This window comes from Cyanistes caeruleus, chromosome 6 (genome assembly GCF_971803275.1).
Source record: "Cyanistes caeruleus chromosome 6, bCyaCae1.hap1.1, whole genome shotgun sequence".
Lineage (NCBI taxonomy): Eukaryota > Metazoa > Chordata > Aves > Passeriformes > Paridae > Cyanistes > Cyanistes caeruleus.
In genome coordinates, this window is record NC_141706.1 from 65,330,544 (window position 1) to 65,351,799 (window position 21,256).

Consider the following 21,256-nt stretch of genomic DNA (forward strand, 5'->3'; position numbering starts at 1 on the left):
GCGGCCCGTCCCGCGCCCTCCCCCGCTCCCGCCCGCCGCCTCAGCGCCCCTTCCCACAATGCCCTGCCCGGCAACAGCGTCCCACGTGACCCGCGGCGCCCAACATGGCGGCTCCCAGCGGCCGCCGGCCGCAGCCCGCGGGGCCGGGCGGGGGCAGCGGGGCCGGGCCCGGGGCTCTGCGGGGCGCCGAGGAGGACGCCGAGGGTCTCTACGTGGCGGTGGAGCGGTGCCCGCTCTGCAACACCACGCGCCGCCGCCTCACCTGCGCCAAGTGCGTGCAGAGCGGCGACTTCGTCTTCTTCGACGGGCGCGACTCCGAGAGGTACCGGCGGTGCTGAGGGGAACGGGCCGGCCTCTCCCTGCCCTGCCGCGGCCGCCTCGCCTCGGGGGCCCTTCGGGCTGTGCCTCGGGCATGAGGGGCCGGGTTCTGCCCCTTCCCCGCTGTCCCGGGGCTCAGGGTGTGGGCGGGGGAACGCGCCGGGGGCTGCCGGGCCCACCCCGGGGCTGGGGGCGGACATAGCAGGACCCCCGGCACGGGCCTTGAAATGATAATCGCTTTAATAATAATAATTAAGGAATCACCCCGACTTTCACACAGTCAGGTGCAGAGGTCTCCGTGTCGCGTACAGAAGCTCCAGGCAGTTCAGGGCACAGAAATCCGTCCAGTGTTATTTCAAACGGGTTACTTGTTTTCGTCAACACTCCTTGAAACAGGAGTTTCCTGAATCGTTAAGCGAAATGAGGAAGGTGTATAAGAAAGAAACCAAACGTTTTGTTGTGTGTAGACGCATAAACGTGAACACCCCCTCCTTTAGCATTACAAAAAAAATACTCCACTTGAGTTAATCGTGTGCCATCCTGCTCCTTTCGGAGCACTGGCTCTCCCCGAGGGAGGCTGGGTGAGTGCTATGCCCATAAACAAATTTTCTCATGATATGACTCAGATGGCTCCTCCGTCGCTGTTGTTCACAGCGTGTCCATCCCAGATTCTTACAAAGTCTCCCAGTGCCGTGTCTGGAATGGCTCTGATTCTTGGCTGGCACCGTGCTCTTGGTCCCTCTCTCACAGCTTGGTTAGCAGCTGTTGGGAGCGATTCCTGGAGCTATTTTGGGAAGGTGGCAAGCAGCGGGTGGGGTGCTGGTGTCCTCGCTCCAAAGGTTCCTTGTGTCCCCAGAAACAAGGGGACAGCAGTGCCTTTCACCCATCGACATCCACGGGAGAGCTTTCAGCCAGTGTGACACAGCTTGCAGAATTGAGACTTTAGTCTGTCACTGGATGGCTTTTCCCTTTTTTTTTTTAATATAAAAAAGCTGTGTTGTAGAACCACAAACTAGATTTAGCCTTTCTAAAATAGGTAGAAAACGTGTAGTTGTGTGAGACTGCTTGGGGTTTTCTGCAGGTTCTATTAAAAGATTGGATATGGAGCTTGGAACATAAACCAAGTTTGGGTTTTTTCCTGTCTCTTTTGGAGCCTTAAGTTTTTGGCTAAATATCAGGTTTAATTATAGAAATTCAATTGTAGCTTTTGTTAGAGTTGAAGCACTGTTGTTCTGTATTAACCAAGGCTTAAGAAGCCTTTGCCCATCAGAAAAATGAAGTCATAAAGAAGCAGCTTTAGCCAAAGAAGCAGCAGTGTAACAGAAAACCTTCTTTATCTTCTCACATGAGACAGGATCAGCTTTTCTGTCTGACAGTTGTCACTGCATCCTCCTGAGAAGCTTTCACTGCCCCATTTATCTGTGGCTGGAAAAGCTCCTGTATATTTACATTGTGTTTTTAACTGCAAGGATTAAATCTATTTTTTTTTTTTTTTTGGTCTTTTTTTTCCCCCTCTCCTGCCTGGATCACTGTTCCATCTCTGGGGGGTCAGTACTGTTGTATTAACCTGGGGCCTCCCTACACACTCCATTTCCCCAGGCTTTGTTTCTCCTGCTGCTCAGAACTTTTCCATTAATGAATTGCAGTTGTGCAAGTCATTTAAAATGGCAAATTTATTTAAATGAATTAAAGGAATAACACACCTCTATGAATAACACTGTGTTGACAACCTAAATATCCTCCATGGCTGCAGGAACACTGTGTAGGACAAAAGCTTGGGTTTTGAGGATAATGGGATTATGTTTAAACTGTGCCTGAAATACTTTGTTTGCATTCCCTAATTAATATTTGGAATGACTGATGTAAGTGTGAGGAAGAGGTCAGTTTTCTTTGTTTGCTCTTTGTGAGTGTCTCTGAATTTCTTGTGATGTGAGCCCTGGGAGAGGGGGAGATATTTGAAATGGTGACCAAGCACCACCAGGGCAAAGCCATGCAGGGACAGGTGCAGTTCACTGGCTGCCTTTCAGCTGGTGTTTACAGCCATCATTATTTATTTGTTTATTTTATGCCTTCTAGTAGTACCTGGGTTAATTTTAGATCAGCCAGCGCTGGAGGAGTGTCATGACAAGGGCTTTGCTGAGTGGCAAAATTCAGAACATGGAAGTGTTTGGGGGCACTTGGGCCTCCCATTTGTCTTTTTAAAGTGTTACAGATGGGAGAAAAGGATCATTAATTTCCTGGTTAAATATAAAGAAACCAAGCATTACTCCTTGTATCCAACAGTAGTTTATTTTTAGAATTTTCTTGTGAATTTTCCTTATATGAAGACAAACAATTTCATGTTCCAATTATTTCAGATTTCCTGGGACTATTTTGTGTGCTAATTTTTAGAAGAGCTACAGTAAAATTGGAAGTTTTTCATCTGTCTGGCAAAAATCACACCCCATATCTGTGAGGGGGAGCTCCTCAGCTGTTAAGATTAATTACTTAAGGAGAGCTGCAATTAAGGATGAGTAGTCCAGAAGTCCTCCAGTAAAACAGTCACTGTCATCCTTCTTTTCATGAGTAATGTGTTGTATATTCAAAAGCCAAGCTGGCATCTTGATGTTGGTCTCAGCTCAAAGGTTCTTCTTCCTCCCAGGAGTGTCCTCCAGCCTGTCATGTGCATGAATTCTCACAGTGTGTTTCCCAGACTACTGAATTGTTTTGCTTTGTGTGTCTGCAGATGGCAAAAGCCAAAGACAATGTAATTGTGACGTCTGAGCCTGGCTAATTTCTCCAAGCTATGGGTTATGATTAGGAATAGCGACTTTTTTTCAGCAAGGGAGTTACAGTGGATATAGTGCCCTCAACTCCTTCAGCAATTATCAGCTCCTGTAGATTAGGAAGCCACTCTCTCTGGTTACTTCTCTCTAATCATGAACATGTGGAAATAAGCCAGGCAACCACAGAAAATCTCACCTTAATGTGATAAGACTTGAGGAAAGACAAACATTTCATGGGTAATTCAAGACGTTCTCTCATCTCAGTTTACATTTTATGGGAGTTCCTATAATAATTCATCCCAAGTTTTGTTTCTTTGCCAAATTGAAAGGCTAAAGATACATAAAGAGAAACGAGTTGCAGGATGCAGTGCAATTGAAATCAGAGCTATATAAAGAAATGGAAATGTTTGCTTAGGAGAAACCTGCTGGAGAAGTTGGTAGGAGCTGTTCGACATCCAGCTCACCACGCGCTCCGGCAGCGAATTTCTACAGGCTTCCACAAATATTTCTGTCTTCTCTCCACAGAACTTAATTTATTCCTGTATTCTTTGACACATCATTCAACTTTTTGCTAATGTGATGGATGGCAATTGGGTAATTCTCTTCAGAGCCTGTGCCCATTAATCCAGCTTTGAGCCCAGGAATTGCCAAATTACCCCAGCGCTCTGCCTGTGTGGCTGCTGAGCTCTGTTTCTGGGCCAGGGGATTTTTGGTGGCAGCCAAAAGTCGGGGTGCAGTAGGTGTGCACTGCTCTGTGGTAAACAGGAGGCTCATGCAGGGCCTTTTGTCATTTCCAGGGTGACTCCTGGGGTGAGGACACACAGGAAGAGGGGACACGCTGGGCTGAGCAGCTGGGCTCCAGTTGCACCACATTCCTCCAGCTCACGTGTGGCCTCTGGCTTTTGTGCCAAGCACCTGCATTTGGTTTTGGTTTGTTTTGGAAGGAAAACAGATTCTTTTGCTTGACTACAGAAGCAGCAGCCAGTGGTTTTGTTGTTTTAATGCTAATGTCATCTGGGAGGGTGGTTACACATGCTCTGAATCCAAAGGTAGTCACCAAGCTTTCAGATTTCAGCACTTGAATAAAAAAAGTGAAGCATTTTGAAGTTTTACCTGAAACCAAACCCGCAGAGTAACAGAGAGGGAAATCCAAGATGTCATCCTGTCAAGGCTTAGTGTACCATTCTTTCTAAATAAAGCTTAAATATCCATGAAATGAAGGTAAAATCATAAAATTACATGGTTTGGGTTGGAAGGAACCTTAAGGACCATCTAGTTCCAACCCCTGCCATGGGCAGAGGCACCTTCCTGCCCTATCTTGCCTGGCCTTGAACACTTCCAGGGATCTGGGGACATCTGCAAATGTCACAACTTTGTTAGAGTGGAATTGTCAGTTCTGTATGTTGCATAGGAAAATAGAATGAATTGTGGAACAATAAGGGGGGCAGAATGTGGCTTCTGTATACTCAAAGGGTGAAAACACAGGATGATGAATCCTGAAATATTCCTTTCTGGTCAGTTCCCATACCCTAGAATCCAGTGAAGCAGAGCTGAAGCAGACATTTGGGTCATGGGCTATGTGAAATAATACTGTTAATTTCTCCAGTGGCTGAAGGCTTTTAAAGTACTCAGTGTTTTTTGTAACACACAAAATACTGATCTTGCTAAGCTATAAATCTAGAAATAACAGTACTTTACTATTTGTTTGATAGTTTGACATTCTGGTGTTCCTCCAGCTTAGAGGTTCTGTTGCAATTCCAGTGAGACACATGCTCTAGAGTTCTGCAAGAGTTTTACACATTGAGCCATTAACTTCCCAAGATGAAGACAGATAGCTGAGGTTTGGAGCATCCCCAAGCTCCAATTTTATTATCTTTTTCAGACAACTTACAGTGCTGAAATTGTGCAAAATACCAATAAAAGAATTTAATCTCTTCCAGGTTTTCAGACAAGAAAGAGAGGCTTATGCATCTTAAAACCAAACAGAGAGAATTCCAAAAACAGTAAGTTGTATTTATTAAATTGATTTAAAATCTAAGAGATCTCATAAAATGAAAAAGTCTCTTTTAACACACTGTTGCTGGAGGCAGACAGAGTCCAGATAGTCATAAAACTTTCAATCATGTTTTTTCCTCTAGTGTTTTGAAGGCCATGGAAGGGAAAGAAATAACTGATCAGCTGGTGAGTTGCTCCAAGCGTCCCATGGTTTTTAAACTCTCCAAATTCCTAGATCTCATAGTTTAAAGTTACAGTTTACCTTGAGGGCATTGTGTTGCTTTCCCAAATAGCCTGTTGTAAGCAAAACTGCGATGGGCTCTGCCCAGCAGAGTGTTCCAAGCTGAATTTTTCATTTCTCACTAGATGTTTGTTCAATAACTTATTTTACCGATTGACTTTATGCTAAGCACTCGTTTTGTTTGTGGCATTCTTCTGTGCACAGAACACTGTATGAAATATTTAGTTGTTTGATCCATTCAAGAGCATCCTGCTACTTTTGCATTAAAGCTGCTGGCTTTGTTGTTAATCATTAGTTCAGTGTGTTTGAAGTCGTTTGTGCCCTAGAGTTGCCGAATGTTCTTTTTCAGAGATGGAAAATAATGTCGTGCAAGATGAGGATTGAGCAGCTGAAACAGACCATTTGCAAAGAAAATGATGAAATGACAAGACGTGAGTAATGCCTGTGCTTTTGTGATGTGGAAAAACTCCCTGTGCCTTAGAGTGAAAAATCAATTGAGGTGAATTTGAGCGTTAGGTTTTTAAAAAATGGTGAATTTCAAAACCATCACTTCCTAAATCAACATGAAGGCAAATCACTGAGTGGATTTTGGCCTTTTTATGCTTGGGTTTTAATTAGCAAACAGCAGACATTATTCAGCTGGATGGAGATGGTTTTGCAACAGCTTTAAGAGCAAATGCTTAGCAGCCTGTGACTCTGGCTGTGTCCCTAGAGATGGCTTTATTCAGTGTAGTGTTTCTGATCACTTCCTCTTGATAAAGAGGAGCAAACAGCTCTGCAGCTGTCACAGATTTCCTGAAACTGCTGAATTTTAACCCACACCTGTCTGAAAATCCTATAATCCTACTTGAGCAAGAGTCACTGAAATACAGTGTAGGCTCCATTCAGAAACTTCAGTTTTTGAAATTAAAAAAAATAAGTCTTTTACACTAAATTTGCAGGGTCATTTTTCAGAAGAGAATATGCAGCTCTCCTTACCACCTACATGCAAGGGAAGTAGAGGAAGCATATTCAGAAGCATATTGATTGAATCTGGGATATTTTTATAGCTTGAAATTCAAGAAAAGCCATACAGAGAATGGAAGCAGAGGCATAACCTGAGAAGACTCATAAAGAATTAGCTTTATAAATAATTTTAAATAATTGGGGTGAAAAATCAAAAAAGCTGAGATGCAAAATTATTTTCAATTATTAAGGAGGATGGATAGTAACAATAATGAATGGATGATAAAGAAAAGGTGAAGGAGCAGACAAGTTTGTTAATTAACAGGAAAGAGAGCAAATAACAGTGCAGAGAAGTCTGAAGCATTCGTTCAGTGCTGCCTTTGTTTCATCTTCCTGCAAAGAAAATGTGATCAGCTGCTTAGCCAGGTTAAGTTTTACATCATGAGAGGACTGCAGGCTGAGGAAAGGAAACAGACAGCTGCACATTAGTTTGCTTTATGGGAGCATTTTAAGCATTTAAGGAACAAGCTGAAGCTGAAGTGGTCTGTGGAGTGCTTGGGAACACGTGAGGGGACAAGGGTGTCTGAGGAAGCTGAAAACTCCCTGCTTTCAAAGGGTGCAGGAAGGGAGAACCTCAAAGTGATGACACAGGCATCCTCTAACAGACCTGGAGGGGCTTTGCTGATAACTGACAGATAAGGTAGTTAAAAATTGGCATCACTTGGTTATGATATTCATGTCAAATCTATGTTTTGTTATTTATGTCATGATATTCGTGTCAAATCAACCCCCTGTCTGGAGATCAAGTGGTGCAGTGGAGGATGTGGCAGAAGCTGCACATAACTTGGATTTGGGCACTGTCTGAATCTGTCTTGTGAGCAAACAGAATTTGCTCTGGGTGTAACCCCTGCAAGGTCATCACAAAAGGTTATAAAAGCTGCACTCAAAGAGCAGGGACACTGGTCAAGCTGAGGAGGTGAGACAGGTGGAGCTCAGCAGGAGCCAGTTCCTGCCCCAGATCTCTTCAGTATTTCCCATAATAGCTAAGTAGAATAGAGGGTGGAATGGAGGAAGCCAGGCTGGATGGTGAAACGACTCCTGGAGATCAGGACCAAATTCAAAATCGTGCAGATAAATAGACAGCATCATCTAAAAAGGACAAAAATCAAGGTATACATTGTTGTAAAGAGAAACAAACCCAGAATGGGGGATGGTGGTGAGATTTAGCAGGAAGGGATCTGGGGAATTGCAAATTAAATAAAAATTATCAATCTTGTGCTGCTCCAGAAAGGTTCAGGCCTCTTTCTGGGTTAACTAATGCAAGTGCTGTATTTAAGATGGAAGCAGTTATCCTGCTGTGTCAGGTATTGCTGTTGCTTCAGTGGAAGTCTGGTGTCCAATTTAAACAATTTAAGAAAGATACAAATCACCTGGGCAAAATCTGAGAACTGGAAATGAAACAGAATGGCTAAGAAAATTCATGTTTGGTTTAGAGAAGAGAAAGTTGAAGAAAAACAAACTTTTCAGTTGATAGAAGATTATTGTTATAGGGATTAGATTAGATTATTAGATTACTTTCTGTCTTTTGCCTGTGAAGAAAGGAAAAGAGGAAATGAATGTGAATTTAAGGAATTAAATCACCTTTTCTCACAATGCTCTGTTCTGAAGATGGCAGAGTGTTAGGACCAACTAGGGAGTGGAGTTCTCCATTTTCCCACTCTTCTGTGGAATTTATTATCTGCAACTTTTGCAACTTCTCCTGATTCACAGTGCATTTGATTAGATTTAACCTAGAAACTGAGCTGACTATTGCCCAACTAACCTATTGTTAGCTCAGTTGCTTTTGGAGAGAGTCCAGAAATGAATTCCAGCTGTGAGTAGCCAACATCAGGATCCAACTTGGTCACTTTTGGGCCACATTGAAAAGTGTGAAAAGGTTGTTTCTCTGCTCTTGGATGTGGCATAGTTTAATTTTCTGAAATAAAAACCATTTCTAGAACACTGGGTTCCTGCTTTTGGAGTTGACTCTCTTGGAGACCTCAATAATTGGTGGTGCTTAAAATAATATTTTAAAATCTGTGTGTTTGCCTTCTTTCTGTGCAGAACAGTTCAAGGAGACAGGCTTGCAAATACCTGGCAGAGCTCTCTGGGCAGAGATCAGTGTGCCTGGGCTTGCATTTATCAGGCAGTGCAGGTGTGTGGGACACAATGCTGTCCTGAAGTACTCCTGGGGACAGGTATTCAATCACCTCATAAACTGGGTCATAAAGCAGAGGTGCTGTGCACAGAGCAGGACAATTGTTTATGCACTGGGACTGCTGAGGAGGAAACGTGAGTGCAGTGTCTCCCCTGCTCCCAAATAATTGCTGTTGGACCTGCAGGGAAGGGAGTTCACTCTGAAAAAGTAGCCTTTCAAGTCGAATATGAATGTGAAAATTGAACAGATGGATGTTTTCCTCCTCCTCTGTCTCTTGCTCATTAGGCAAAGGGAGAGTTTGGGACTATGAATACAAGTGTTAATTGATTTTCTGTTGATGTTGCAGGACTGTTTAAAGGAAAGGGAATTACAGCTGACACATAGGAATTCTGGTATTGCTCAGAGAAAAGTGGATTTTTCTATTGCTCCTTTGACAAGGGTCACTTATTTATATTATATAAACCTGAGGATTATTAGTTCTTATCTGCATGGAGGAGCTTTTCTCACCTCCTTTAATTTGGGACTTCTCATCTCCCACATACCAGATCTTCCTTCCTAACCAACACACCATGAATTGCAGCAGATCAGATGACTGGAAATAATTCCTGATGTTCAGAGAGAGCAGCCTCTGTGTCTGCAGGGGCAGGCACACTTCAAACTAGGGCACAGGGAGAGTTTTTAACATTTATTTGGGGAGGGCACAGATCTTTCCCTGTGCTTTTAAAGGTGGCTGACTGTCTGTCTGTTTGGGGGAGCATTACTGCAGCTGCTTATTTTATACCTGAATTAGCAGACTGTAAGATCATCAAGGTTGCAAAAGACCTCTAAGATCATCAGGCCCAACCTTGGATACTTCCAGACTCTCTTGTAGGGTGTTTTTCCAAGCCTCAGCGTGCCTGACACGTGGAGTGAATCCAGGCAGTTGCAGCACTTCAGCACAGGAGCACAATTCCCATTTTGTGAGTGGAAAGGGAAATAGCCAGTGTTCCCTGTGGGAACAAGGAGCCTGCACTGTTGGGATCCAGGGGCTGTGAGAGCACATCCAGGAGTGAAGCCCAAATAACCCACACTAACGGCAGCAGAAGAGCCAGAAATGGTGAATGAAGATGCTATCTGCACTTGATTTTGGCTGCAAGCAGGGCAGGGCTTTTTTGGCCAGCATGATGCAAACGTGTACAGTCAGGCTATTTCTGTCAGGATGATTACCTCAGGAGTTTAATTAAACTGGGAAATCTTGGCTTTTGTGCTCCAAATCCAAAAATAGCTGGGTAAAAGATAGGGAAAGAATAATCCCAGTTGCAGTCTCTTTGGAGATCTTCAGAGGAGATTAAAAAGTTTGTACCACTGAGCAGCTGGAAGAAGTTAATAGTTTAGCAGGGTTTTCTGTTTTAAGCTGCCACAGATCTTGTTTTCCATAAATATTAATAAAGCTTTTCTCAAGTTTTTCCTACAAGCACCTCCCAGCTCCTTTTCCAAGGGATAACATCTGCTGCTGTTCTCACAGACACGGAGGGGCTGCTGAGGATTAAAGAGGAGAACCAGAAGCATTATCGCAGGGCTCAGAGGCACCAGGAGAAGAAGGAGAAGATCCAGAAGCACAACAGGAAGCTGGGAGACCTGGTGGAGAAGAAAACCTACGACCTGAAAACGCAGTACGAGCACCTGGCAAACCTGCGGCGGACGCACATCCTGGAGCTGACCTCGGTCATCTTTCCCATCGAAGAGGTGAAGACAAGCATGAGGTATGGCATGCTTGTCCTTTTGGGATCATTTGGCTTGGCTTTAGGCAGCCAGAAAGGAGTTGTGTCAGTCTAAGATAGGTGGTCTGCCTCCCTTAGGGTCTGTGGGGAGGAGGAGTTGTGTTCTCACCCACAGAAGAATCTGAATCTGAAGGAGATGCTTGCATCTCCCTGCTGAGAGATCTGAGGTGCGTGTCCAGAGTTAAACTTCCTTAAAATATGGATTCCCTATCCCTGGAAGTGTTTAAGGCCAGGCTGGACTTGGATCAGCCTGGTCTAGTGGAAGGTGTCCGTGCCCATGGCAGGGGTGGAATGAGATGGTCTGTAAAGCCCCTTCCAACCCAAACCATTCTAGGATTCTACAAAAGCAGGTAATTAAAAGTCCCAGAGAAAATGAAGCATGAATGAGAATGTGAAATCTGGAGAAAATGAACTCCTGGAGTGAGGAGTTTTTCAGAAGTGGTCTATAAGGTCCTTTCCAACCCAAACCATTCCTGGATTCTACAAAAATAGCCAATTAAAAACCTCAGAACAAATGAAAGAAGTTTTGGGACTGAGGAGTTTTGCAGGAGCGTTCTGACCGGCACTTTGCTTCGAGTGAAATCTGGCTCAGGGCCTGCCAAATCCAACTTTGCTTCTATTTTCAACCACCTTTTTTCAACCCCTTGTGGCTCCTGCAGGGACCCTGCAGATGTGTCCTCAGAGAGTGACAATGCCATGACCTCCAGCACTGTGAGCAAGCTGGCAGAAGCACGGAGAACCACGTACCTGTCCGGGAGGTGGGTGTGTGACGACCACAACGGGGACACCAGCATCAGCATCACGGGGCCCTGGATCATCCTCCCCAACAACGGGGACTACTCAGCTTACTACAGCTGGGTGGAGGAGAAGAAGACTACACAGGGACCTGGTAAGGGGCAAGGCCTGGTTTTAGGCAGCTGGGACACTCCAGAAGCTCTGGGTGCCAGCAGAAGGCACTGAGGAGCAGTAGACCAGTCCATTTGTTCTCATCCTGAGGCATAAATAAATGCCAGAGTAGGGATTTTAGGAGAAGATTCCCTCCCCAGTTGGAACTAGGTGGTCTTTTAAAGTCCCTTCCCACCCAAACCATTCTGTGATTTTATGATTATTCTGCTGAAATCTTTTGAATGAAATGCTCCCTGGGATGCACAGCACAGTGAAATAGAGAAACTTAATTATTCACAGTTTTGACACAGTTCACATGTCATCATCTTAAAAGGAATTCCAAGAATTACTATTTTCTTCCAACTTCTGACAGATTTCACTGGAAATGATTGCTAGATTCAGGCTGTTCTCCATACTTAGAAATGACATATTCCAGAGTAGACTCCAGGAACATATTAACACACCCACCAAGGATTCATTTAAAACAAAGATTTCATGTTGTTTTTATTTCTTTCAGATATGGAACATAATAACCCTGCTCATACCATCAGTGCTGCATTGTGCTATGCAACTCAGCTTGTTAACACTTTGTCTCTCATACTTGATGTAAATCTTCCCAAGAAGCTCTGCAACAGGCAAGTAAAAACACAGCAGAGGAATCAGTGACCTTAGATCAGTTTAATTTGAGGAAGAAAGTCATGAATTGGAACAGCTTTTGATAACATAGGTGGCTCATGGATTTTTGTGCTGTTTGAGGGGAGGGATAGCAGGATTTTACACCTCAGTTAACAGTTCCTCCCTCCTTTTTTACTTCCTGAGAGGGAGACCAACCATCTCACAGTTGCAAATAACACCTCTCTAATTGTCATATTCAGCATCCACAAATGAGAGATGAAATGGCACTTGCATGAATGGAACTTTTCATTTTACTGGACCCCACTGTGCTTCACAAAATCCCAGCCCAACCCAGCAGCTCTTGAACAGCTCTGCTGCCTCCTGTGCTGTAGGACAAGTCCCATCATATGGCATGGCAGCCATATTAAAGGCTGTAATTCCCAGTGGGATAATGGTGTCATTCCCAATGGGATAAAACCCCCACGGGGAACACACCTAGGAGTGCACTGCATAAACCCCATTTGGGATGAAGAGCACTGTTAGAATTTTGGTGTCTGTGTGGAGCAGCACAGAAGGATCTGTGGGATCTTGTACAGAAGGAGCTGCAGACCTGGTCAGACTGCCAGGGGTCCCAGAGGTGCTGCTGAGATTCTTTGAAGTGTTTTAAAACAGTGGTTGTCAAAGTGAGGGCACAAAAGCTGTGCAGGATTTCAGCTTTCCCCCACCCTGTGGCTGGAGGTTTAGAACCAGATCTTGAAGGCCAACCCAAACCATTCTGTGATTTTCTGATTTTGTTTGAGTGTTCAGCCCTCACAGAAGGAAAAGGTTGGGAACAGGAAATGATGCAAGATTTTAAAGGAGATCTGAAACTGTTTGGCTCTGGTGGATCTGAGTTCCCTACAGTTCACACCACCTGTCCTGTGGAAACTGGTGAGGCCAGGGCAAGCAGAGCTTGTTGATAAAATGCTCACAGTCCTGCTAGGTTTAATATTAATCTCCTCAGCACTCTAAAACTGGTTGTAGACTTTGAACAAGTGCTCACTGCAAGGATTTTTACTCCAGGATTTGTTAGGATGCCAGGGCACGGAATACTGATGCCTCCAGTAAGTGTATTTTCACAGCATTTTGCTTTCTTGTGTATTTTTGTGTGTGTGGTGTTTTAACAGTGAATTCTGTGGAGAGAATCTCAGCAGACACAGGTTCACACGGGCAGTGAAGAAGCTGAATGCTAATATCCTTCACCTCTGCTTCTCTCAGGTAGGGGGAATGAACATTTGATATCTTTAAATAGCATTTTAAATATCAGCTGTGCCTGCTGGTTACCTTCAGGGCCTGATCATGTGGTTTTTTTCCTTCCCCATGTCAGCATGTAAATTTAGATCTATTGCACCCCCTGCATACCCTCAGGAACCTCATGTACCTGGTCAGCCCAGACACCGAGAACTTGGGCAGGTAAGAAAAAAATATGAACTCTCCTATGGCTGAATCCCTTTTGAATTTATGCCTTTGCCTTGTTATTTGTGAGGGAAATTGTCTTCTGCTGTGCCTATGGATCAGTCCTCGGCACAGAAATCGGGGTAGTTCCAGGAGGAGGAAAGACTGGACAGAAAAAGGGGCTCGTGAGTAGGGAATTAAATTTCACAGATGTGTGTTTGTTGTGCTTCTGCCTATGGCAGGCTAAGCTGGAGGCTTTGCAGCTGATGAGGGATTTATTTTCCCTACACCCAGGAGCAGGAACTCCTTCCTTCCAGGGAACAGCAGCACCAATGCCAGGCCCATTCTCCAAGGGTGACCCTGCCCACGCCTTGCCAACATGCAAATACCTGAGAGCATCCAGTAACAAACCCTGAAAAGAATCCCAAGCAAACCTTTCCCAAAATACTTCCAGTCAATGAACTGCCTAGACCAAAGCTGACCCTTCAAATAATGTTCATTTATATGTAAATTAAGATTAAAGACAGCTGTTCTCTTAGCTTAGAACGTGATGAAAAGAACATCAGTTCTGGCCTGCACACACCAGGTTTAAGAATTTATTTTTTTTTTTTTACAAATTAAATATAAGAAAGCAAACAGCTGATTGCCCAGTTGGGATAACCCAGACACAAGTCACTTGTGCCCAAGACAGTCTGCAAATATTTGTTTGATGTGCCTGGTGTTTTATTCTCCCCTTAAACACAGCAATGTTCTGAAATCTACTTTTCTGCTTTGTTCTCTTGTACGGATTTGGTTTTATTCAAAAACCTGCAGTGCCACTAAGAGGAGCTGCCTGTTCCCACTTCCTTGTGTTCTCTGGATACATCCCTATGATTCAGCCCAAAGACTTGGGGAATCACTTCTTTGTAACAGATTTTGGACAGAAATCTGTGCTTGCTGCTGCTTGCCTGAAAATAGAGTGCTGGAAATACCCAGAGGATGGAGAGCTGTGTCCTCAAAGGAAAGCAGCTGCTCTAAAAGGTCCAGGGGCTGCATTGGGCACCTGTGCAGGTGTCACAGAGCTGCACATGCATCAGCTGGGTCCAGAGAGTAAAAGAAAGGGTTACAGGAGAGCTGGATAAAATACCCACCAGGCTGCTGAATGGCTTTACAGACACCACTGGGAGCAAAGAGTCTGAGCTGGTTGAAATGCGGCCCGCGCACTTAGCAGAGACATTAATTACCCACAGGAATGAAGGTGGGGATTCTGTTTCCTTCTGTCATCCTCTCAAGGCTGGATGAGTTTCTGGAATGGATGCTGTCATCAGGCAGGAGTTGCTGGGCTCAGGACAGGGAGAACGGGTGGGACGCTGTGGCCTTTGTTAGACAGGAGGTCACTTGAGATGATCTAATGGTCTCTTCTGGCCTCAACCCTGATGACTCCCTTCTTGAGTTGCCTTGTTAAGCAAAAGGCTTTGCCAGGAGGCAGCACTCCCATTCCTTTCCAGACCATGAAAGAGGAGTGTTTGCCTTTAATTTCTCAGCTGGCTGCAAAGTTTGCAGCAACCAGCTCTCTTTATTTTCTTTTAGGTACCTTAGCCTGTGGTTGCCTGACAATCTCCTTTATATGCTGCTTTTTTCATACACTTATAATTTTACCAAGCTTTAATTATCTGGATTAATATTTCCCATGATAAATCACTGCTTTAGGCTCCTTCTCCCTCTAAGGCTGGCTAAACTCTTGCCTGTGTTAAATGGTTGGACTCAGTGATCTTGGGGGTCTCTTCTAGCCTAAACGATTCCATGATTCCATCAAATTCTTGCTCATGTTCAAGGGGCAGTTTTTGGCTTGGAGTGAACTCTGTCAGGGACGCTGCTTGCTGTGGGGAATCCACGTTTTTCCATGGAATACGGGCAGCCCAAAGCAGTGGGATGGGGCAGGATGCAATCGCTTCTCCCACCAGGCAGTGGCAGCAGGGAACTCTGAGTCACAGCACAGGTGGGACCCTGCAGGACCATGGAGATCCAGCCCATGCCCTGCTCAGAGCACAGCCAGTGCCCAGGAAAGGCTGAGGGAGCTGGGGCTGCTCAGCTGAGAGGGGCCCTCAGCCCTGTCTGTCCCTGTCTGCAGGAGGGTCACAGACAGACCAGGCTCTGCTCCTGGGGGCCCAGCAATGGCACCAGAGGAACGAGTGGGAACTGATGCCCACAAGTTCCACCTGAACATGAGGAAGAACTTCCCTGTGCAGTGACCAAGTCCTGAAGAGAGATCACAGAGTGTGGAATGTCGCTCACTGGGGATATTCCAGAGCTGTCTGGACACAATCCTGTGCTCTGGGATATCCCTGCTGGAGCAGATGAGCCACTGTGGTGCCTTCCAACCTGATCCATTCTGTGATGCTGTGTGGTGGGGTTTGGAGTGCCTCCAGGGGAAACCCCTCAGCCTCTCTGCTCTGGTGTCTGGCCAACCTCAGAGTGAGAAAGAGGTTGATGTGTTGCTTGGGGCAGAGTGGGAAGTCACTGGTGAGTTGTGCCAGACCTGCAAGTTGCAGGGTACAGCCTGACAGAGCTGAGCTCTTGGCCTGGCCAGGGCTGGTGTTGGAACTTAAAGCTGCTCCACATCAAGGCAAGATTCCCACCACTGGAGCCCTGAGTTATCACCAGTAGCTTTCTGTGTGTGTTTCTGTATCCCTGCCACAGCAGAACTGCTCTCCCAGCATTCCTGCTCCGTGGTCTGGAACCCTGTCCCTTCCTCGGCCAAGTGTTTGTGTTCTCACGGTGACACCAAGTTCCCTCTGCAGTTCCTCTGCCAGCTGATAGAGACTTGATCTCTGCTGTGCCCAGAGCAGGGTGCTGAGAGGACAGAGGGACTGATGGCACCGTGTCCTCACCCACAGGTCCGGCCCCTTTGAAATCAGCGCTGACCTGGAGGACTCCATGGAGTTCGTGGAGCCCAGCGCGGCGGGCGAGACGGACGAGAGCGGCGACGAGCACGTGAGTGACGAGGAGACGGACCTGGGCACGGACTGGGAGAACCTGCCCAGCCCCAGGTTCTGTGACATCCCCTCGCAGCAGGTGGAGATGCTGCAGAGCCAGAGCACCCAGGTGTCCCAGCCCATCGCCAGCAGCAGCGCGGGCGGGATGATCTCGTCCGCCGCCGCCTCGGTCACCTCGTGGCTCAAGGCCTACACCGGGCACCGCTAGCGGGCACAGGGGGCTGTGCCAGGAACCCCTCCCTGACTGTGCTGTAGTCAACCTTTACCTGTTCAGTTAAGTAGTGCCTGGAACAAAGGAAAGGTCAGACTTCCGTTTTGTAAACCGGAGAAAAACTTTTTATTTACCCAAGACGACTGTGACGGCCCCGTTTTGTAAATGAGCTCCGTGCTCCCCACGGATTCCGCGAGGGCACTTTGTGTCTCGGTTCTGTCTGCATCGAGGATTGTGAAAGGACCCAGCAACCTCCAGCTCTACTTTCTGAAGAAGAAACAGATTTTGGAGCGTTTGGATTGGGGTGAGCGCAGGGAAGGCTGCTCAGGGCACGGTCTGGACAGTGGTGCAAACGCAGTTCCCACTTTCTTAACTCCTTACAGGGTTTTCCTTTGTGTGTGTGTTTTAAATCTGTCTTGCATAATGCAAAAATGCGTATTTCTAAATTTTTTTCATTCAGGACATGAAAATTATGCATTTTTAACATGTTTTCTAATCTCTGTTGCCATATTTTTAATACAAATGATCAGCATGGACAGGGAATTCACACAGCAAATTGCTCTTGGTTTAGATTTGGTTGTGAATCTTTACCCAGTTTTGCCATAGAAAACTGGCTCGTTTCATGCTGTTTCCACTGGTAGGTGTAGAAGTTTTGTGTTGTGCTGAGGCACACAGGCTCTGTGCTCTTTAATACCATACACCAAAGAAACACTGGACATTCTCTTGCTAGACCCACATTCGATGCTGATGCAGAATTGCATTGTTGCAATAATATCCATCGGTTACCACACCACGTTGCCACTTTTTAGCATTAGAAAAACCTCATTTCAAGCTAATTTGGTGAAGTCACGCGCTCTCCACACTACACGTGTTTTTAACCCTATTTTATTGTATGTTCTTGGTGGGGTTTGTTGTTTACTGACTGCTAAGCTGGTTTGGTTTCCCTGGCACAGCTGGCTCATGGATCCCCAGGAGGTGGGTGCTGAACGGTGACTCGGTGAGCCAGGGCTCCTTCTCTTCCTCTGCCTTGCAGGACGGGGCACCCACGGGGGGTTTGCTCAGCAGAGCTTCCAACGTTTACATTTAGAGCTGGGACAGTTCCTCCACAGGGCCAGCCAGGGAAGAGCCTCCTGCCCTCCCTGCACGAGGGAGGATTTCTGGCACTGCCCCACAGCTTGGGGGGACACAGCTCCAAACGAGGACGTGGTGACAGAGGGCACATCCCTGCCCAATCCCAGCTTTCCCAGCCTCCTCACAGGGTGTGCTGTGGTGGATTTCTCTGTTCCTCTCCAGGCTGGCCAGCGCTGCCTCTGTCCCCAGCCAGGAGGGGTGGGAAGCCAGGTGTGGCAGTGACACCTGTGTGCCCCATGCCAGGGGTCTGGCTGAACATTGTGTCACCCACCCCTCCACGGCAGCTTTAGCCCTGAGCTTGGGCATTTCTTGTCAGCAGTTTCTTCCAATTTTTTTCTTTTTTTTTTTTTTTTTAAACCAAAGACCCTTAACTCTGCTCACGTTGTCAGACAACACCACCCTCGCTCCTGCCGCTCCTCTGCTCTGAGAGTTGGGTTTGTTTTAGGAGAACAGCCCAGGCCCCTGGGCTGCTGCAGCCTGAGGGGGTCAGTGCCCCCAGCCCCGCTGCCAGGCCCAGCCCAGGCCTTTGGGCTCTGTGGCTCACAGCACTTTATCACTCACAGCTCTGAGCAACCAGCACACGCCAGTATTGGAAACTGGGCTCACAGCCCAGCCCCTTCTGCTTCCCCATGGATTTTGCACTGGACCTCGCCATCTAAAAACCTTTTTTTTGGTTGTTTTTTAACAGGCATTTCAGTCCCTTTTTCATTGCTGCCTTTGCGCTTTGAGCTCCGGAAGGTCAGGCCATGACTCAGCCTCATGCACTGTCACTGAACTTGGGGAAAGAAAATCCAACACAATAACTTTTCTAAGCCATATATTTCATATCCATGTTTTCCAAAATAATTTATTTCCAACCCTGTCATACTCTGAGAGTGCACAAGGGCACCGTGAGGGTGTTCAGATGTGTTAAGAGGGGGCTTTTCATGGAACCTTTTTTTGTAACAGAACACAAGGTTGTGGTGGGGTTTTTTTAAAAGAGTTTTGCACATGTGTAGCTGAGGAAGAACAGTATGTCCAAACCTTGAGTGCAATCACCAGGATTCATTTCCCAGGTTGTTTGGGGGGTTGGGGGAGGGAGGATGGGAATATCTGTAATTATAGATATTTGAAGGCAGCCAGCTGAGAGTTTACAAAACATTTTGTGTAGCATGAACACGGGAATTTCAGTTTGGGCTGGGATTTCTGGTCCTGACCAGTGGCCTGGGGTGGCCAATTCAGGCTGCCAAGGAAGAGCCTGATTTTTGGGGGCCCAGCCCTGTGCTGAAAATCAGGTGCCTGGGCAGGGTCTGGGGTGGGGACCTGGGGGTGGCTTTTTCACCTGCGGAAACTCGCGGCCCCTCTCTCGCAACTTCCAGACTTAAAATGTAACTAAACACAAATGGTTTGGTTTTTGTTGGGGTTTTTTTGTTTGTTTTTTTTTTGGTTTTTTTTCTTCTAAATTTTATTGTATTATTGCAATAAATCTTTAACAGTAATTTTTTTAAAGTTGTATATTTATGACTGTTATTTCCGTGTGGTTTGTTTTTCACCGTGCTGGGCAAAGAACACAAGAATTTCCAGCCTTCAAAGCATCACAGGGACCAGACCTGTTACAGTGCAATCAGTTGTACAGCGGTGGAATAAGCAATACCCATTCTAAAAAAATACTCTTACATAAAATAACTGCATCTCCATGGGAGCAGGGGGTGGAGTCCTGCACTACACACACACACACACACACACACACATCCCTCTATGTACATGTAAACGGATAAACCTCTTGGGTGAGCCTGGCTCGGGGCTGCTCCTGTGCTGGGGGATGTTTCTGCAGGTGCTGGATTCCTTCTGAATGCAAAGGCTCCTTGTTACAGGCTCGTTTTGGGATGCAAGAAGGTGACTTTTGAAGGATGGAGTTATTGAAGTGGTGTCAGAGCAGCAGGGAGGGCTCTGCCCACGGGCCCTGGCAGCCCATGGGTCACAGGCTGCTGGACCATGGGGCGAGATAACCCCTCCCACTGCATTTTTGTGATGTATCAGATGGGAAGGAGCGATGGCCCTGTGATTCCTGGCTGTTGGACACTCGGGATTGGGAGCAGCAGCCACCTGGGGCTCCTGCACTCAGAGCTGGGGCAGTTCATGGCCTCGGTCACAGCACAGTCGGGTCATGGCCAGCGGCAGAACAAAGTCCGGGCTGAGCTCAGCTCGTGCAGACAATGCTCAGGCCACTTCTGCTTAAACAGGACCAGCAGCAGCAGCTTTTGGCCTCTGCCCACTGTGGTTTGTGGCAAAAGAGCAGCCTGATAATGCCCTCACCTGTCCCTACACCAGCACTGCCTGGACCAGCCAAAGGCAGGTGGGAAGGAGAAACAGCCCCGGGTGAGGCTTCAGCACCATTTCCACCGTGCAAGAAATGGGAGTGGAGACACAGCTTGGATGTGTCAGTGCAGTTTTGTGCAGGTGTGAAATCCTGGAATGGTTTGGATTGGAAGAGACCTAAAGATCACCTCATTCCACCCTCTGCCATGGGCAGGGACACCTTCCACTGTCCCAGGCTGCTCCAAGCCCTGTCCAGCCTGGCCTGGAACACTTCCATGGATCCAGGGGCAGCCAGAGCTGCTCTGGGCACCCTGTGCCAGGGCCTCAGCACCCTCAGAGCCAAGAATTCCTTCCCAGTATCCCATCCATCCCTGCCCTCTGGCACTGGGAGCCATTCCCTGGGTCCTGTCCCTCCATCCCTTGTCCCCAGTTCCTCTCCAGCTCTCCTGGAGCCCCTGCAGGCCCTGCAAGGGGCTCTGAGCTCTCCCTGGAGCCTTCTCCTCTCCAGGTGAACAATCCCAGCTCTCCCAGCCTGGTTCCAGAGCTGAGGGGCTCCAGCCCTTGGAGCTTTTCCGTGGCTTTACCAGCTCCAGGGCACAGGGCACAGGGGCAGATGCTGCAGGAAGGGACCTGGGTCCAACACAAGGAACTGAACTCTGCTGCAGCATCCCAGGATTTCTCCACAGGGAACAGGGCCCAGCAAAGGCAAAAGCTGCTGCAGAAACAGCCAGGATGGAGCAAGAACCCAACCACAAGGCCCAGCCACAGGCAGCTTTCTCAGTGCTGGCCATGCCAGGAGAGCCCCAGAGCTTGATGAGAACTGGAAGCTTATGGACAATGGAAATGTTATTACAAGAACTTCGCAGGCCTATCTGGAAATTCACTCCAAACACTCCAAATGCTCCCAGGCAGGGAAGTCAAGCACATGGTGCAGTTCTTCATCCTCAGTTCTAAACACTGAACTTTGTAAATCCAACACTGGATTTTATTTTTTTTTTTTAATTGCTTCTTAGGAAGAAAAACCAAAACCCTAACACATCCATCAGACCTTGGCTTCTCCCTGAACCATCCCTTAAGGAAACAGAAATCTGCATTTTACAACGTTACAGGAAAAAAAAAAAAAAAAAAAAAAAAAAAAAGCCTGCAGGCAGCTCAGCATGGCAACATTCAGAACCAACCCACTTTTGGCTGCAAAAGCTTGCTCCATGAAACAATTTTGAACAGCAACGCTGTGCAGGAGGGACAGTTCCGGCAGACAACGTAATAAATGATGTATAAACCTGCCCACACTCCCCAGCCAGCCTGGGGGAGGGCAGAGATGGGGTAGGGTAGATAGCAAGTTGTCCTCTGGATTTACCTGCTCCAAGAACAAAATAGCCTCATGATATTATTTTATCCTCTTTTTTTCCCTTGTTCAACAAAATCTCATACCCTGTTCCAAATAAAATGACCTCACTGGCCCCTTATCTAATTACAAAATATTTTC

At 46.7% G+C, this 21,256-nt stretch overlaps 1 protein-coding gene across 2 annotated transcripts; it reads left to right on the plus strand.

The window, feature by feature from the left end:
* Positions 1-69: 69 nt before the first annotated feature.
* On the plus strand, positions 70-18,960 carry ATG14 (autophagy related 14). Of its 2 annotated transcripts, XM_086895514.1 has the most exons (11): positions 98-322; positions 5,024-5,086; positions 5,222-5,264; positions 5,669-5,750; positions 9,966-10,203; positions 10,881-11,110; positions 11,624-11,741; positions 12,888-12,978; positions 13,088-13,173; positions 16,032-16,128; positions 16,207-18,960. In XM_086895514.1, exons 1-11 carry the CDS (start codon positions 105-107, stop codon positions 16,336-16,338), a joined length of 1,398 nt encoding a protein of 465 aa, XP_086751640.1. In that variant the 5' UTR covers positions 98-104; the 3' UTR covers positions 16,339-18,960. The 2 variants fall into 2 exon arrangements, with proteins under 2 accessions (XP_086751641.1, XP_086751640.1); XM_086895515.1 differs by having other exon boundaries at positions 70-322; positions 16,032-18,960.
* Positions 18,961-21,256: the final 2,296 nt, after the last annotated feature.

Excerpts from the sequence above, each read along its gene's own strand:
- ATG14 (XM_086895515.1), top strand. The coding sequence starts at position 105 with ATGGCGGCTCCCAGCGGCCGCCGGCCGCAGCCCGCGGGGCCGGGCGGG. Across the intron at positions 12,979-13,087 it reads TTCACCTCTGCTTCTCTCAG|CATGTAAATTTAGATCTATT; the intron begins GTAGGGGGAATG and ends TCCCCATGTCAG. Across the intron at positions 13,174-16,031 it reads GACACCGAGAACTTGGGCAG|GTCCGGCCCCTTTGAAATCA; the intron begins GTAAGAAAAAAA and ends CCTCACCCACAG.